Source organism: Limanda limanda, chromosome 9, assembly GCF_963576545.1.
Source record: "Limanda limanda chromosome 9, fLimLim1.1, whole genome shotgun sequence".
NCBI lineage: Eukaryota > Metazoa > Chordata > Actinopteri > Pleuronectiformes > Pleuronectidae > Limanda > Limanda limanda.
Window position 1 is genome coordinate 8,204,728 of NC_083644.1, and position 18,795 is coordinate 8,223,522.

An 18,795-nucleotide genomic window follows, 5' to 3' on the forward strand; every position below is an offset into this window, starting at 1 on the left:
TAAAGTCTGTCTGAGCTTCAGATTTTGGATTCGTGCAACTGCCTCAGTCCTTGTGTTGGTCTGTCTTTTTGTTCCTTGCCGTTTACTTCAAGGCCAAAATGATTAATAAGTGTGTAAAATTATCCTCCACAATAGGGAGGTCTGGTTTCCTTCATCATCTCTAAACAGCTCATGCAGCAGCTTCTCCTTTTTCACTTTAGACAACATCATGAAGGTACAGACCTGTATTTAATCCAATATGTCAGAGGCATATTTCTTGTTTCAGGCTTTTGTTTTCAATAAATACCTTTCTTTATTTCTCACACCTCTTTGGGCCTCCCCTCTTTTCTTTAAGGTTTCATTGGCCTGTATATCGTGTGGTGCCCTGAAGCTAGAGCTGACAGGTTTACAGCTGTGCAAATGAAAGAGTATTCACTGTGTGTTTGTGTGTGTGGTGTGTGTGCGTGTCTTGTGTGGTGACAAATGCATAGAGCAGCATGAAGCAGCATGCCTTCTTGCTGAACAGCTTGTTCCAAAGCTCAACATCAACATACTTCTTATATTATGGAAATTAGCGATAACTGACACTAATAATACAAACTGGAGTTAATATGAAAATGGAGCATAGTTGCTCAGATCATTGCAAAAATTCATTATTTTGATGTCTATTGTACAAACAGTCGAAAAAGTCCAAACACGTAAACACAAACATTTCGACTCTTCTTAAAAAAAAGCATGGATTGTCGACTCTGTGTTCAGTGAGCAGCAGGGCCGGACTCTGATTGGATGACATGCACGTGGAAGATTACATGAATGCGTATGGCAGGGTTTAATTACTGGAGAGCGAAATCACAGAGTGTGCAGTACGCACAGTTTAATGACTTAGCAGCTTCCGTTCAGAGGGATGCTAGCACAAGTGATAACGTAATTTGCCGTCTGTGCTCAAGACACAGTAATGTAATAGAAAGAAAAGGGACATGAAGCAGAGCAAGACAGGACAGTGAGAAACGTAAAAAATAATAGGACTCAGTATGAATTTATAGGGAGCTATTTCCCAAATAGTCTTTTACCTGAAAATAGTTTACAATCAAGGGTTGAGGATCATTTTGGACAAGTGGAACTAACTTTAGAAATGGTCCCAAAGTGAAAACAAACAGCAGAGGGAGGAACACACCCCAGCCAGCATAGCAGAGTATGTTATTATTATTATGGCTCTGTGAGGTCCACCCTTCAAACTACAGGAAGTGGTTGCATATAACGTTGCCTTCAATAAAAAGAAGACATTAAAAGCACTGTAATCATACCTTCCTCGTGCTATCACATCAAGCCCACGTGCACCAGAACTCATTTGACTGTTTCACCATCAGCGTGCAGATTTACACAACAAAGGAACAAACTGAGGCTCAGTGCTGTTTCAGGAAAAAAAATAATAATTCAAAGTCCGACTCAGGTTTTTCCACAGAGTGAGCCTGAGACAACTAACTTTGAAACTTCTATAAGTTATGAAAATGAATTAACATTGTGTATTGATTCCTGTGTCAACTATGTGGCACCAGACAACATGCACCGAACAGGCACTTTGTTGCACATTGTATAACATGTAGATCCGACCATGATGATTTCAGGTAAATGGTGATGATGACATGAGGTTAACTTCCTTTTGCCTGTAGATGGCGCTATGACTGAATATTGGCATGTAAATGTCTTCATGGGATGTAGTGGGATGTAAATGTGAAGTCTGGGAAATTGGACAATTTCTATGCGAGTTCCCAAAAATACAAATAAAAATCCTCTACAGGCCAAATTAATGTGACTGAATATTGGAATCTTACATATTCACAAATCTATATCAAATAAGAGAAGCCATTATGTGTCCAACAGCAGGGACATTACCGATTTAATTTGATTAACATGTCTCAGCTCTAATTAAGTTCCATGTCTTCCAGTTACTTTTGTCAGGGTTAGGGTCAGGGGCTTAAGTAAAAACCTGCTTTTATCATGTTTCCATCCATCTTTGAGGTTTTGTGATTGAGTCTTTGCATCTATTGTGTGATTTCCCTCTTGCTTCTGCTGCATTAGTCTATTTGCAAGAGTCAGAAAACTCAACTGGAAGTGGTGCTATAGGCTCCACAAACACACGCAAACTCATATGCCCAGAAATTCAAACCACACACGGTTGCACATTTGTGTGAGGCAAAGTCTTAAGTAGAGCTTTAATTCAGGCCAGAGGGGGTGGAGGCTGTTGAACAAGCTGCTGCAAGGGGGTGGAGAGAGAAATGAAGATGTTCTGGCCAACCAAACAACACAAACACACACACACACACACAGACACACACACACACAAACACACAGCTTGTGCTCTCAGCCACAGCAGAGCGCCAGGCCAGGCCACTCCAGACTCTGAATGGGAGACCTGTGCTGCTGTGCATAGTAAGTAGGAAGGACCATAATACACCACTGAGCTTTAGAAGTGTTGATGTTTTTAGCTCTGAAATACCAAGTTAGCTCTCAGTGCATTAACTGAACTTCTTAAACACACTTATTGATTTTCTTTTTATGAGTGATCATCTAAATACAGACGAAAAATTAATATTCAAGTGGAGGGGGAGAAAAAGAAGGTGATGTATTTGATCCAGGGTGGTAAACAAGTGGGAGCATGCTCAGATGTGAGTGTGGGGGATGAGAGATTAGCAGGGGGCAGACGATTTGTTGGGTTGTTGTGGGTATTTATTGTGAGTGAAGCTGTGGACTTAGCACGAGGAGAAGCATGTGGACACACTGACAGTCGAGGAGACGCACAATTAGCGGAACGAGGCGAAGGCACATAAACAAAACCAGAGGAAAACCTGTAGGGAGCAACAGAAAGCTGAGAGACAGGCGGGCAGACAGGCCGAGAGACAGACACGTGCATTGCAAACAGGACGTTTAAAAGGCTCTTTTGTTGGGAGTGACTCATCCGTCCTCGTGGCCCTGAGAGGCAGGTGGAGGTAGAGAGGTGAGGAGAGATTTGCTGCTTCAGATTGGCAGATACACGGACGATGACCTCGCTGCGATGACTCAGAGGCAGAAAAATGTCCAAGACACGTGTGCACATGTGCAAGCATCGTTTCTGCATGAACCTGAAAATCTGGACGTACGCTCCATCTGGCAGCTATTCTGCAATACACTGGGAAATAGAGTGAATCAAAGCTGCGTATATCAGGATTTGATTTATGCAGGGAGGTGTCAAATGATGACAGATTCATTACGCATACACCAGCTGAGACGGAGAGGAGCGGTGAACGACGACGGATTATTCAATCTTCTCCTCCTTCATTTTCCCCCCGTCATTCCCAGAACGTAAGATGTCGCTTCTTTAACTTTCCTGGCTCCAACTCAAAGAGGATGAGAGGAGGAACCTGATAGAGGAGAAGAAGAGGAGGAGGAAAGAGCCTGGAAATGACGTCCTGCTCCACCTCCCCATCTTTTTACTTCTGCAGCACAAACACAAACCTAAAGCTGCAGAAAACATCCAGAACGGACATTAACAACCGTCACCTGCAGCCTCTCAATGTGATTCCGTTTGTGTTTCTATGAAAGAGCTTGGGTCAGTGTGGCAGAGAAAAGACAAAGCGACCGTGTCAGTTTGCGTTCGTGCCCGCAGATGCTAAATATAGGCCTGGCCTGTACTGTCCAGGTGGCTGCACTGTGAGCTGTCAACGGTTGCACTTTCATTAACAATGAACCCAGTGCACACGCACAAGCACACACACGTCGGGACTACGGATGGTATGCACGTCTGTTTGGTTGCACGGATGCATCCTTTGAAATAAAAAAAAGAAGAGATGTTTCATTGAGTGACGTAACCGACCTCTCAGGAAACTGGGTCAGTGCCAGACACAATATCGCAGCGGGTTGGCCGTTGGTGCAGAGAATCAACAACAGACGTTTGAGAGCGTCAAGATGCAGGAGATGCATCCATCTGTGGACGAGATCAGTTTCGTCTCAATATCTAATGTTTTAATTATCTGTTCAGCTTCCTTTTATTTCTACAGGGACTATACTGTACTGATCAGATTAGGAATGAACATTTCCATTATAATTTAGTCGATAAACAATTCTGAGAACCCAATAAGGTGATTTATACAAAGCGTGTGTTGTGTATAAGAAATATTCAAGAATCAAAAGTACTGTAATGATTAATTCTTGATTATTCTACAAAATGTTTCAAAACTATATGAGGCCATTGATACATATCAGTGCATTTAGGTTTGAAACATACATTAATATAGGTGAATATTCCAAGTATTGATGTAAATTTAGGATTTAATATATTGAACTGCTCTTAAAAACATGGTTAGTGGTGACATCTCATCAACTGTCTAATACGTCGCACAGTAGCTTAAATATGGAAAAGAATAGTTGTCATATAAAATAGTAAACAAGATACAAAGAGTATTAATGTGTGTCATCATTACCAAACGTCTCAGTTTCTGCCCGTCCAGACAACTCAGCCCCGGAGTTTTCAAAATAAACAGTACCAGCAACATACTTCTGTTTTAGCCGCTACGAGACAAACATGGAAGCAGTAATGCATTCTTACACTAAAATATATAAGCGTGAAAGTAGGCTAAATGTCTTACACCATTGTTCTTCATCCCCTCCCCTCACGCCCTATGGCTCTATAAACAGCCACGGCCTCCACGGTTCCCATCCCCAGGCATCAAATAGCAGCCACAACAAGCCCTGTGCAGCCAATGGGTGAGCAGCTTTTAACATGGATCTTTAGCCACAAAGACACAAGGAGAAAACGCATCTTCCACCAGTCGCTTCATTTATTGACACGAGACCTCCACAGATCACAGAAGTCAACGTGGGAACCAAGTGGCCTTTTCTGCCACTGGCTGGTGCTGATAGCTCCCCTGCTCGTACCAGCCGGATGCTTCCCACAATCCTCCACATGGTCTGCTGGTTCCACAGAGACGGGAAATGAGTAGTTGTTTCTTACCCGATAATGAGATTCATAATGAGCCTGGTTGTTTAATGCCCTGGATGTTTATTTGCAAGATTCAGTTGAAGACACATACTGTGAAAGACTACTATAGACTGCTATAAACACACAGTTTTGGGGTTTTCTTTTCTACATCTATGAGTTTGAAGCGTGTAGCTGTGAAACTTGAGTTTAGCTACAACTTGAGTGTGATGTTTATAGTCTGAGGAATGCTCCATTCATTGCAGATTTTAAGATCAGGCTTTTAACTTAAATCGTTTGTATTTTATTTGTATTATTTAACTTAACATTTTCATAAAGTAATTATTTCTTTTAGGTCTTAAAATAATTTTTTATCAAGGATATTTTTTTTTAATCCTTTTAACTGATTTTAAATTAAAAAAAATATATAACTTAAACCTTTAGTTGCTGGGCAAAACTTTTCTATCGAGGCCTCTTTAAATGTCACAGGGTGTTGCCTGTCTACAGTTGTCCAAAGCCCTTGAAGGCCCCACGACTCTCCATGGAGATGTGTCCCCAACTATTTCAGTCATGTCCTCCTATCAAAACAGAAGCTTCCACGAAGAAAAAATAACCAAAAGTAAAAATACTCTTCCTTCTTTTCTCGGCCACACTCAACCTGACAGTGAAATGTCATCTGCTGCGACCAGCTGAACCTCGGTACCACAGGAGGATGGAATAGCCAGACCAGGAAAACTATCCTCTGTTTTCATGCATAGTGCATTTCATAGCCCCGGTCACCTGGCTCATTGATTTAGCTTTGGAGTGATGTTCAACAATCGGATCGACCGGAGCAGCAGTTGCTCTGCAGACGCTTGGGAAAAGTGAGGCCCTCATTCTTATTTAAGTGTCTTTTCCCAAAAAATGGATGCTCACTGTGCAAGCGGGCCTCTATCACCAGGATGCTGTGCTCCACTAAATGGGCCCAGTGTTCCTCATTCCTCATGATAATGGTTCTATTCACACACACAAGTGTTCATTAATAAATAACACTGCATCACAGCTTCATTAAATAGCAAAACAATGTCAGAGATACATTGTTGTTTGGATTTAGAGATACATACATTTTCATAAATAAATAAAGTCCTTTTCCTGCACAGATTCACACACTGAACCGGGCAGCGGTGTTTCCACTCCTTCATCTGAGTTTGTTTGTTAACAGGATTGCACAAAAACTACTAGATGGATTACCAGGAGGGAAGTGGGAGGGTTCAGGAAAAAAACAATCAATTTTGGGGCAGATCCGGATCAGGGGGTGGATCCAGGATGAATTTTTTTCAACACTTTTTCAACATTCATGGGTCTTCAAGGGACACGTTACTGTGTTGTTAGAGATGCTGTTATTTACTGTTAAAACACCAATGCTTGTTATGATGACAACACTATTTAAAAGACAGACTTGAATGTGTGGTGGTCTTGTGAGGTTACTTCTCTACTGTGTTAGTGACGGCAGACGATGTGGTGTATTGCTTTCTCTAAAGCCACACAGCAAAACAATATATTATGTTAGCTGAGTGATAGAGACAGACACTTATTTACGAGTTAAAGAGACGCACGCTGACAGCCACATGAAGACGTTTTACTAATATTCAGTAAAAACAGAGAATCAAAATTTTTGCACAGAAATATTTAAATCCAAGACTTATGACAATGTCAAAGTTCACAAATTCATAAGGTTTCCAAGGACCAATGGGAATCCTTGAATATCTTGATGGGGAGGTGTGACCTGCATGTCAGCAACCTGAAAATCAGCCTCTGAGAGATTGACAGATATGTTTTCTCACCTCATGATGGTGAGCGAAGACACGTGTGACGTCAGTTACTGTGATATTGTCGGGTTTTCAAGGCTAAAGCTGCTCAAGCGATGTAGCTGCAGGTAAGACAACACCAACAGAAGACAGGTCCAGAGAGCAGAGTGGACTAGTTCATCTTTTACCTCAGACACATCAGATACTGCGTTAACACCCTGAAGTTCAGTGATCAAATGGTTGTGGGTTGGAATTGGATAAACATGCCGTCATTTCATGTAACACATCTGCAAATATATTGCACAAGTACCCAAATGGGTTTCGATTCTCTTGAAACTCTATGTAACCTGAACTGACCGAAAGCACATATAACCAAAGCCAGAACAGCAGTGTTTCTTCTTCTGCCTGATATAAAATGATATTCTATGTTTAACTGGTGGAGAAAATACGGTAACAGTTCCCGGCTCAAGTGTTTGCCACCATTCACACACGAAGCAAGGCTACAGGGATCAATTCATTGCATAAGCAAGGTCAACTTTAGCTTCAGCTGCACTCAAAAAACTTCTGCTGATGCATCTGCAGATCTTCAAGGATGAAAAGAATTCAATTGGACTGCATCCTCTTTCTCCTGCAGGTTCCAGCTCGGGTTTGAGCTCAAGGCTAAAACACCAAGGACATTTATTATCACCCTCCTCATTTATGTGAGCAGAGTGATGGGCAGGATGAGTGGTAAAGCTCCAGTATTTCTCAGTCAATATCCCATATTGCTTTAAAAATCTCCTGAACGTAGTTTTCCGAGGTGAAGTGGGGAGATTCACACTCTTGAAATAATATTTAATGAAGGAAGTCCTGCATAGGGAACCAGCTATTTATCAGTTGGTGGTTAAAATTATGCCAATTGAGCCTTTAAGGGACATATCGGTGTCAAGCTTTATGAAAGCGTGGCCAGAAATATTTTACACTTTCCAAAGTGGTCGTGTAAATCTAATGGTACAAACATACCCCAAAAAAATCCACTTTAACTTCTGGTTGTAAAACATGAAAAACCTCAAGGGGGGTGAAGTGTGGTGCTGTGGCGCTTTCAGCCACAGTGAACCCAACATTTATAAACGCTGGTCTCACATGCTTCAAATAACACCCCCAAAATAATGGTTCATATAAAACTGTTCGTCTGATCGCAGCCAGTCGTAAAATATCAACCGATCAAAAGGATGGTGCAGAGCTGAAGTAACCGGAGAACTAAGTGAAGCTTTGAGCAAAGGACGGACATTATTCTGGGAACATCTCAGAATAGAAGAGTTTAACCAGAAGGGGCAGAAAGGGGGATTCCACTGGGATTCCCGTGTTCTGTTTCCACTGGATGTAAACAGGGATGTTTTTTTTGTTGTTTTACAAGTTCTTCTTTGAGTTTTTCACCATAGACTCTAAACATGAACAACATGACAGCTCCTCACAAGTTAAGCCAAAGTGCTTCCATCACCACCTGGGGGAAGAACCCTTCTCCATGTTAGTGGACACTGACTCAGGATTGTTCGAGTGCATTAATCTTCAGGACTTCGTTACCATGGCTTCAAACCATCATCACTACTGTGCAGACTCTGGCACCAAATTCGTCAGATTTGGCTTCAGTTATAAATAGTGTGAGGAAGTAACCATGTCCTCCATACAATCAAGGCTGCCACAGTCAATTTTAAGACTATAAGCAAATAAGCTAAATACATAAAGTATTATATATCATTGTTTTAATATCAAACGCAGCGACTCAAAGTTGTTAGGCCTTAAGGAAAAAGATAAAGTGGGTGGACAATGAAGTGTGATTCACAGATAAGAGGATGGATATTTTTTCATAAAACTGAGAGATCTGTTTTTCCACAGAGTATTAACGCTCCATTGTACTGAGAGGAGGAGGAAGAGGAGGAGGAGGAAGGATGGAGGGTCTGTGGTGAGAAGAAAATAAACACACACACATACACAGCAAACACAAGCCCACATTTGATATGAGTCACTCATGAATCAATTTTTACAATTCACACAACAGACTGTGTGATGATTTATAGTTAACTACACAGAGACAAGCATAGCGCCCCCTGTTGCCGGAGAAGTAGTTCTCAAACTTAGACCTGTGGGAGGATGATCTGAAGGTGTAAAAGGAAAAGCCATAAGCTCTTTAAACAATATACAGCATTTCCTTAGACAGCATCGTCCTCTGCAAATGGCAATTTTGGAAAATATTTTGAACATACATGACGTGTCATGATAAAGACCACAACTAAACATGTATGTGAAATGGCGATATAGAGTTTCATGTTTTTGTTTTTTTGTTTTCAAGGACACAATTGGGAAAAATATTGAGGTAACCTGGCTTTTGTGGTACATTACTCTGTTTCCAAACTGAGTGAACATAATAACAGACCATCCGACTTTTCTCAAGCTCCACAAATGGAGAAAAAACTGAAGGTATAAGTGCAAAGAAGCTGTGTGTATATTTGTCACAAAACCCTGGAGTCTAAGTGAACACTTTAGGGACAGTAAACAGACTCGGGGCATTTTCACCTTAAAGTCCGGAACTGAAGCAAACATTCATGTCCTTTTTACATTGTTGATATTTGATCCGGTTGGTTTTGGTGTCACATTCTAATTCAGGGAGCAAACTGAAGAATTTGAATGCAGTTTGTTCGTCCTTTCGTCCTCACATAAGAGGCCTGTGTCTACCTATACATGACACCGACTGGTTTGTAGACCATCAGACATCCGACGATGGAATGATGTCAATTCTGTTGTTGTATTCGCTATCTATTTTATTAAAGTGTATCGGAAAAAGTAACCTTTCTGTTCGAATGGGGAAAATGAAAGAGTCAGTTCACTCCACTAATTTCTTTGCCACTGTGATATCATTGTGGTATTCCTACCAGCAAAATGAACATACTCATCATTCAAGCATTATATCATCAAAGGCAAAGATTACAGGCAATCCTGCAAGCTGCTTCCAATTCTCTTTCTCCTGCCACTGTTTAATGCTTTCTCAACTTACTGCAATTCATCCGAAAGTACAAACTATCTGAAAAAAAAGTTTGATCCGGACTGAGACCACCTCTTTTGGTCAGACCACATTATGGACCGTGGTCTGAGGCCCCTTTTTACACCTGTTATTTTTGTTCGGACGAAACTGAAAATTCAGAGAGTCCAGACTAAACAAAGCAGGTGGGAAAGAGCGCTAAAACACACACATACTTTTGAGGTGTCTAGTCACGATCTGCAATTGTAACTTGTTAAACAAACACACACACACACAACTTTCAGAACAGTTGCTTTGTTTAAAATGACTGCAAAACTAACATGTGCAGCTCCAATGATTACAGACCGTTCAATCAATATTTGCTGAGAAGTTCAAGGCCCTGCAGCAGAACTGGAAAAGTGAGAGTCACAAATAGAAACTGCCAAATTATCTAAAAACAAGATGAGACGAGTTTGTTATTACACTCGATATAAAGTACTCCAGTGCTGAATGGAATAATCCTTCAACAAAATATAATGCCACAAATATAGTATAGTGCCACAAATATTCTCTTTGTGAATCCTGTACATGTAAAACCATTAAATCCTTACTTTAAACAGAGAGCCGTTTTTTTTATGTTGGATGTGTTAGTGATACTCTTGGATCTTAGAACAGCAGTTTCATTGTTATTTTCCCACTTTCATTGCTTCAATGGTAAAACAGAGACTTTTTGGAGCAACTTGAGATAATAAAATAAAGCAGCTATTGTACAGAAGTGAATCAGCATCTTATGCCACAGAAACTCTGCTTCCTCTCTCCATTACACCCGGTGAACCATATATTTAGGATACCCAGCTTGTTCTCAGGTTCTGTGTGTTTGTGTGTCGGTATGTGTCTGTGTGTGTGTATTGGTAGATGTCATCCTGGGTATTGTATGGGCACTCGACTCAAAGCCAATTTCCCTTTTTGTGGGAGAATGGACAAATTAATCATGTGAAAGGCTGTGACTCCCTTCTATAAACTCTGGGCTGCACATCGAATGATTCTGAAACGATGTTGGAACCTTTCATAATTGCTATTCTGCTATTTAATCACACAACTAGATGATAAGAAAATCTCCACCCTCTCCTTTCTGATCTGATCTCCTCTTCATCTTTACCCTGTGTTTACCCGTCCTCGTATATGCACATAAACTGATGGTAAAGCTGAACATATGAACTCTCTCTTCTACCACAAGTCCTATTAATAGGATAAACCCATTCATCAGTGTCAGCTCCTCATTGGTCGGTAGAGTTCTGATACACTAAGATCAAATCGACCAGGAACTTAACTATGAGCACTTCATGGTCTCCGGAGACAGGCTGTGTTGTGTTGGCTCCAATGATCTGTAGTCCCAGTTCACAGTTTGATTTGTTATAGTGATTTAATCTCTGTTCACTAACTGATTAGCCAATTAGTTCAGCCAACGCTCAATTACTGAATTTAATCACTATAAAAAATGCTAAACATTTCCAAAACTTCCTGGCCCTTATTTCAGGATTCATTAGTCCTCCATAAGCAGTTGCTTGACAACCAGGGATCAAACCAGAGCCTTCAACCAGGTTGAATCAAATCAAAATATCTTAACTTAAAATATAAGATGAATGGGACAAGTGAGAGAGACATGAAAGAGGGATGTGGACGAACTCCTACACCACTTCTCCGCTGGTAACATATTTCGGCTTTTCAGGCATCCAGTCAGGAACTTTTCAAGCATCCATCACCAGCTATGTGATTTATATGATACGTCTATATGTTCTGCTAGCCAACGAGAAACAAAGTGTGTGTGTGTACAGTGGGTAAGCGTTCAGATTGTGAGTCTGCATTGGTCGTCCCAGAATGTAAAATTCCCGCATGAGCAGCACGCAGCGAGTGTGTTCCTGTGTGTGTGTGTGTGTGTGTGTGTGTGTGTGTGTGTGTGTGTGTGTGTGTGTGTGTGTGTGTGTGTGTGTGTGTGTGTGTGTGTGTGTCTGTGTGTGTGTGTGTGTGCATCAGTAGCTCGGATGCACCCTGGTCACGTCCTCCTCGATGTGCCTCAGGGAAGAACAGGAAATGACTTTGTTTGCAAAAAAAACGCCGAACAGAACAAATTATGAAAATGGGGACAGAACAGAGGGAGTGAAGAAGCAGTAGAGGAACACAGCAGCACGGACTTGTTTCAACGCTGCAGACTTTTCATCAATAAATTACATCAGCACCACTATAACTATAGGAGCCAGAAAAAGCCTGGTCTAAATTCCTGTGGATTACACCTCCCTTACTTACTCCCAACGGTCTAATCTCAGTTCATGCTGGTTAAGGCCGACCGCTGACTCCACCTCTCGCCAGTTCACACCCAGATTACAGGTTTAGTCGACTCTTGGTGGGGAAAGGAATGTCTCGACAGTCTTATGGTTAATTAACACAAGGGCCTATTAAATCTTCTCATAGTCACAGTCTTCACATAAAGAATCTATACTGGTGTCGCTGAAGAGGTGGAGTGGTGTCAGAGAGAGGAGATGGGAGTGAAAGGGAGAGTGACACGAGGAGGGGAGAGTGGGAGATACAGAGAGAGAGAGGTGAGGAAACCATGATGAACCACCAGAGCTGGAACCACTTTGAGGGAACACACCATCAATTCCAGTGACATGCTAACGCCCTGCAATATAACCAAGGCTCATATTACCCACAGGTTGACTGAGGCAACACAAACATCTCCCTACTCCTCTGTATAGATGGTATATCGTCGCCATATGAACCATTAGTGTTGTTATTTACAGAACCCCTTGCTGCTGTACATGTCATTCTGATGGCACACATTCACGCGCACATACTTTTGCAAAGGCTTCAGTTTAGGAAATCAAGAACATTTCCCCTGTCGTTCAAGACACTGTGACCTCAGAGTAAAATCTGAAATAACAAGAATTCCTCAGTTGAGCTCTTACCTCTGCCAAGGCGTGGCATCAGTTGTCTAGTTCTTATTGTAGAATTGGAAAACAGAAATGGGAGCTATTCCAATGAACTAAATGACTTATCATGTCAAGTTTGATCATTTGGACCGGAGCTGCACAAGTTACCTTCGCCAGGGAAATGTTTTGGTCTGTGTCTGTCTGGTCATGAGCAGGATTTTGCAAAAACTACTGATAGGAGGGATTACCACGAAACCTGGAGCAAAAAACAAGTCAATTTTTGTCGCGGATCCAGATTGTGTGTGGAAATCAGTGAACTTGTCTTTGCGCAATCCTACTAACAAATAACCCAGGGTTCTCTGAAAGGGCTACTTGTCACTATGTGCAGCAAAACCCGCTGTGCAAGCTTTGCAAATGTACTGTAAAAGACATTGTTCTTGGTGACTGCATGTTATGCAACATGCTGGTACTTCTAAAACAACTACAGGGGCCATTCCAGGAGAACCCTGCTTCCGAGGCTGCAGCTAAAGTCATGCAAAATGGAGGCCGGTGTGGCCCTACATCAAACAGAATTACTCAAGCATACACTGACACACAACTGACTGTGCACACAGACACAGATGCACATGCTTGTTCCGTTCATAGAATTCCAATGCTGTGCTTTTATGAGACAGCGTTAAAGGGGTTGAAAGAGTCTGATGTCGGTGACGGGTTAGACCCGGCTCCCTCTCACGCTGTGATTAAAAAGAATAAGAAGCTCTGTTTCTTGTTGCTGATATTTTGTAGGAGAGTAAATGAAACAGAAGGCCTGGATTCAACATGTTTTCATGAGGCCTAATGAGATATCAGAGATGATCTTTTAGCACTAGGGCATGTCAATAAGAAACATGAGCATTTTAAGCATGTTGCATAATTACCTTTAGAGAGAATGGCTGTATTATTACACTGGTCAGGTTAGAGTTTCATAAACCAACTAATTTTCATTCATGCTGTTAAAACCTCTTTACTAACTGTGCCTATATAATTAATGAAATTAGCATTGGTGGGAAAAACAGATTCCTACAAAATAAGACCTGGTCCCATGAGTCTTTTCTTTCCCGTACTTAAATGCAGAAACACTTCACTGCCCACTTTTATCTCAAAGCAAAATCAGCTAAAAAGCAGCTGCTTTAATACGCTAGGGGAATACCTGACACAAACCCAGATAGCAATAAACAGAGCTAACAACAATCTCCATTTTAGTTGGACAAAACAAAAACCTTGTGATTCTGGGGCAAAAACGGAAAAAATAAAAAACTACACGGTTTGAGAGGAGCCGGTCAAACTTCCTGCATTGGTGTGAACATTAACTACTTGAGTAAAACAACCTCATTTTGTTCCATGAGAAACATGACATTCCTCTTCCTTGCATCCGTCACCATCCGTAACATCATAGTCAACGTTGTGGTGAAGTGAGGGCAGTAATTTCCCTGTTCCTTAGGCCTCCCTTTTAATTTGGACAAACTCTGCTCTGACCACTCGGGTCTGTCGTGGCTCATTTGTTTTGGAAAAGTTGTTAAATGACCAAATATGAATCTCCCTCAGCCCCTGAGCAGTAAGGTCAATGAGGCAATGAATGTCATAGGAAATGTTAAAAGATGAGTCTGTGTGGAAATGGGAAACCCCACAAATCATCTCCAGTTCACCCCCAATTGACTCCCATTCACTGTAATGTCAGAGAGGTGGTATATATTGCTGGTTATATGTTGGTTCCAGCTCATTTGGACCTTTAGAATCACTGCATCTAGAGCTAGTGCTGTATAAGCTGATGTGAGTCAGTCTCTGTTGCTGCTTCTTATCAGTCACTGCTCCAATGCTGCCTTTGTAGCATCAGAGAAAGTAAATCAAGTCAGCGTCTGCCCAAATTAAATTCAACTTGTAATCTCAGGTAACATCAAGAGACAAAAACATCACTGCATGGTTATGGGAAGTTGAGAGACAAAAGACAGGACTGTGTAACATGAAAATTCAGCTTCTCTAGACTTGCTGCCGACTTTATACTAGAGGGTTTGGTCCGCAGAAACTCTGGAGGCTCTCACCTGGGTGTTCACACAAACACCTCCTCTGGGGAACTCCAGAGTAACTCCAGAGTTCAGCACATGTCTGAAAGCAGCTTATGTTAAAGACTATTTCAGGAGCCACCCCTTTGAACAGAAGCTCCACACTTTAATTTAGTGTCCCATCCGTTCGCCAAGATGCATGATCCTGCTGACAAACCAACCAACGAGAGGTGAAAACCCATCCTCCCTGTCGGAGGCAACAACAATAGAGAAAAGGAGTCTCTATCTCCATCCTCCCCTGATGAATCTTAACAACTTGCTGAAGATAAAATAAAAAAGACACAAACAGAATATGAGAAACCCTTTGCAACCATCTTTCATTATAGACACAGATACTGAGCAGTGCACCGAGACTTCCCTCCTCAGCATTGTGTTACAGTGGGACCACAGATGACAGGTGCTTTGTGTCTTGTTGTTTAGTTTCACTGATGCACAGTTTTCTCTCCACTGCAGTTCTCTCTGTACCCATGTCTCCCTTCCTCCCCCTTTCTCTCCCCCTCTGCCTCCCTTCCCTGCTGATATGGTGAAAATCAATGGCTCCTCTATTCTGTGGAAGGCCTGATGTCTGCTAATGAAATCCTATCTGCTATGAGTCATCCATCTGATGGCTGCTGGGACAACGACAAGCTGAACAACCAAGTCATCTAAACAGCATCTTATTCATCTCACACACACACACAATTCATCCTAACGAAGTGTTGTGTGCATAAACACATGATTTTTAGTTCATGAAGATACACAGCTCCTTATTCCTGTTTCATTAATAAAACTGAAACTGTTGCTACACTTATGTAATTGTTATTTCGCTGGGATTAAAGAATGGGTTCTAGTTTAGTTAAAGAACGTATCTGTTTTTTCTTCCCTCTAGTTTTTTATACATGTATGAGTTCTGCTAAGTTGATATAGGGAGCTCCTATCCTGCACAGAAAACACTGCTCACGTCAGTGTACCGGTTGATACTACTGTGTCATTGTGATGTCACAATGCCCCACATTGGCATAATGCACGCCTCGTATGGTGAGGACACCCCCCCTAGCAAAGCCAGGAAAAGCGAGAGCAGAGGATGGGATTTCCTACAGGCACTGGAAGCAGTTGACCAATCAGAACAGACTGGGCTGCATCAGGAGGCGGGCATTTGTTTCAGACGGAGGCTGAGAAGAGGAGCTGTAGCAACAGAGAGGTTGAGGATGGGTTTTTCTTTCTAGGTTTTCTGTGTCGTTAGTCTCCTGTGGTGCACTGAGGTTTGCCTGACAGGTTTCATGTGTAACTGCATTAACAGTGTCAGAAATAATGCTACATCATACTAATGATGACAAGGCAGAGAATATGCCACCGCAGCACAACCTTGGATAGATGGATGGAGGGATGTTCATTATGAGTTACAGGTAAAGTATGTTCCTGCTCACTTACAAAACCTGTATCAAACTTAATACAAATATCTGACTTACAAAAAGAGCTGAGCTTGATTTGCATCTTCAATACTAAAGAAGTATATTATGAGCAACAACAACATCTTAATCACCTGTGTTTTATTTTTGTCCATGAGACAGAGCAGTCTCCAGCAATAAAAACAAATTTGTGGGCCATATTGTTCCCATCCAAACAAAAACACACCGGTGATTATTTAGTGATGTTTTAAGGACCAATAACAATGACCTCATGAAAGTGGGTGACATCAACTTGTGACTTATTTTGCAGAGGTTTATTTTTAACTTGTAGTCCCACAGCTTGGTGTGTGTACACACACTGCAGCATTCTGCGTTACCATACTCCTGAATGCAAGGATGAACAAAGTAAGGGATGTTTCTTCAGCTCTTTCATTTAAGCCTGGATGTACAACAGGCGCATAGCGTAACGTAAACAGAGAGCACAGAAACGGAAAGCCTGACATCCTCACCATCAGAAACTTTCCAAGTAAACAACAGCATCCTGACAACATGTCACTGACAAGCTGGCGAGACACATCTACGCATGTCGTGTTTCTCTTTAATCATAATCTCAAAACACTGTTCATCCCTCTCTCATGCATCACATTTCTCCCACCCGACATCTCTCTCTCTGTCTCTCTCTCTTTCTGCAGCCCATCTAACCTTTCTGTCCCTCTTCCCCACATCTCTCATCCCATCCAGTTATCAATCTAAACGCTGCTAATCTCTTCCTGTGGCTGTGTCTCTGCGTCACAGTGCTAGTGCAACCTCCGCTGATTGAAACTGACATCTGTTTGCACTGGTCTGGCTCACAACCACGCAGTACAAATACACGCAGAGTGCTCGACCCAGACAAATCCACGGATATGGCAAAGAGGGGACGTTTCACACAAACACGGAAGAATACGATGACACTTGTTCTAGCTTGTGTTGAAATGGAATATTTTTAAACGAAGGGAGGAAGGAAGAAAAGAACAGGAAAGCTGAAGCCTGGAAAGAATCATGAAACACTGATGTCAGCAGTCTATCTTGTATTTCATGGCCTATTTTGTTTGCTGCTATATTTTCTTAGTGCCGCACTTAAGGTTGAAATTCCCTCCTAAAACTGATGCTATTCTCTTCACTAGTAGGTGATATTACATGCAGGCGATAAGTTATATTATGAGAAAACTGAGGCACAATTAATTAAATTCTGCAGTGGAAAAAGCCTATTTAGCTTTAAGTAAATCATAAATATTCCCTAAATCCCCCCGTACGGTATTTTAAGGGAATCACTAATTAAAGCAGATAATGCAAGTTGAAGGTAAGCGGGTAAAACAAAAAATTAATAAAAATACACATCTAATCAGTGCTCCTGTAATGATCAAGTGTGCCCACAGTTATCTCCTAAAGCCCCTGCAAATTTAATCAATTGTTATAATTAAGTCGAGTCAAAGAAGATTGAGCCAAACGCTAACCGTCGGCCCGGGAGCGGAATACATTACACACAGAAGCACATTAATATTATATGGCCAAATAAATTTCTCTTCCCTGAGGGTTTCCGCGCCACCATGTCTATTCACCCTTTCTTCAATAATAGGAAACAAAGTGCAGGAAAAGAAAAGAGGAAGCGCTACAAATCAGTTGGACAATGGGAAATAAAAGAAAGTTAAAGATCGCTGCACTAAAAAGAAAGGTACCGACATGAAGAAGTGATAGTTTGAGGCTGAGAATGGAGGGAACTGCAGACGGAGAGTCAAACCATCAGAGAGAACAATAAACCCAACCATCATTATTCAATCGTTTAGATGAGAAACATCAACAATGGTGATCACGACCTGGTGGCATAGGTACAAAGACACTAATAAGCAATCGTAACAAGCACCTGCAATCCTACTTCAAGTAAGGAAACAGATTCTACAAGCCAATGCTGAGATTAGGCAGCTGAAATTAAGGGTTGGAGCACTCAACCAACCCAAAGGACCCTTTCATAAAGTCCTACTGGCCTGTTGGAGGGTAAAAAGATCTCCATGGAACTTAATTTAGACCTTGGTCCCTGTGGTCAGAACACACAGAGGATACCTAGTTCCAGTCCAAACATGGCTAAAGACCAGGGTCATGGTCACCTTTGTACAAACACTGATGGGTTTAAGAGAAAAAACCTTCCTCACTAATCAAAGTTGAGGATGAATGGACATTGCCACAAATCAATTTATAAATGACAATGAACAATAGATATTTGTTTCTCTTTATACAATCAAGAAGTGGAGACAGATAGGAAAATCAACCATTTTTGCCAGTTTTAATCCTGTGCCCTTGTGTTAATTATTGCTTTCTTGATTATTTGCCAGACAAAATGCATCAACAAACCAATATCGTAGTGATTTTACATCAAAGTCCCTTTTTCCCTTTCTTTTCTCTTCCAGTAAAATGGTTCCAAAGCTTCCATGACTCATCCTGCACTCAGTGACATCCAGTGAAAATGCTCTGCTGGCTCGAAACCTATGGCCTCACTCCAAAAAAAACTCTGTTTCATCCCTCTATGAAATATCCGGCTAAATCCGCAGGTATAGAAGGTGGTGATGAAAAGTCCTCAACAGAGAGCAGGCCTTTCCATGTTGAGCGGGAAGCTACTGTCAAATTGGCACAGG

At 41.6% G+C, this 18,795-nt stretch overlaps 1 protein-coding gene across 3 annotated transcripts in view; it reads right to left on the minus strand.

Moving 5' to 3' along the window:
- Nucleotides 1-18,795, minus strand: part of sgip1a (SH3GL interacting endocytic adaptor 1a) — a 62,085-nt gene that overhangs the window by 34,091 nt on the left and 9,199 nt on the right. For 2 of the 3 annotated variants that reach the window (XM_061078418.1, XM_061078416.1), the window contains exon 1: nt 12,676-12,839. The exons of the other annotated variant lie outside the window; for it this stretch is intronic. In XM_061078418.1, coding sequence (XP_060934401.1) covers nt 12,676-12,694 — 19 coding nt within the window. In that variant the 5' untranslated portion in view covers nt 12,695-12,839. Of the gene's footprint in view, nt 1-12,675; nt 12,840-18,795 lie in introns of those variants that run through there. 3 annotated transcript variants of the gene reach the window in all.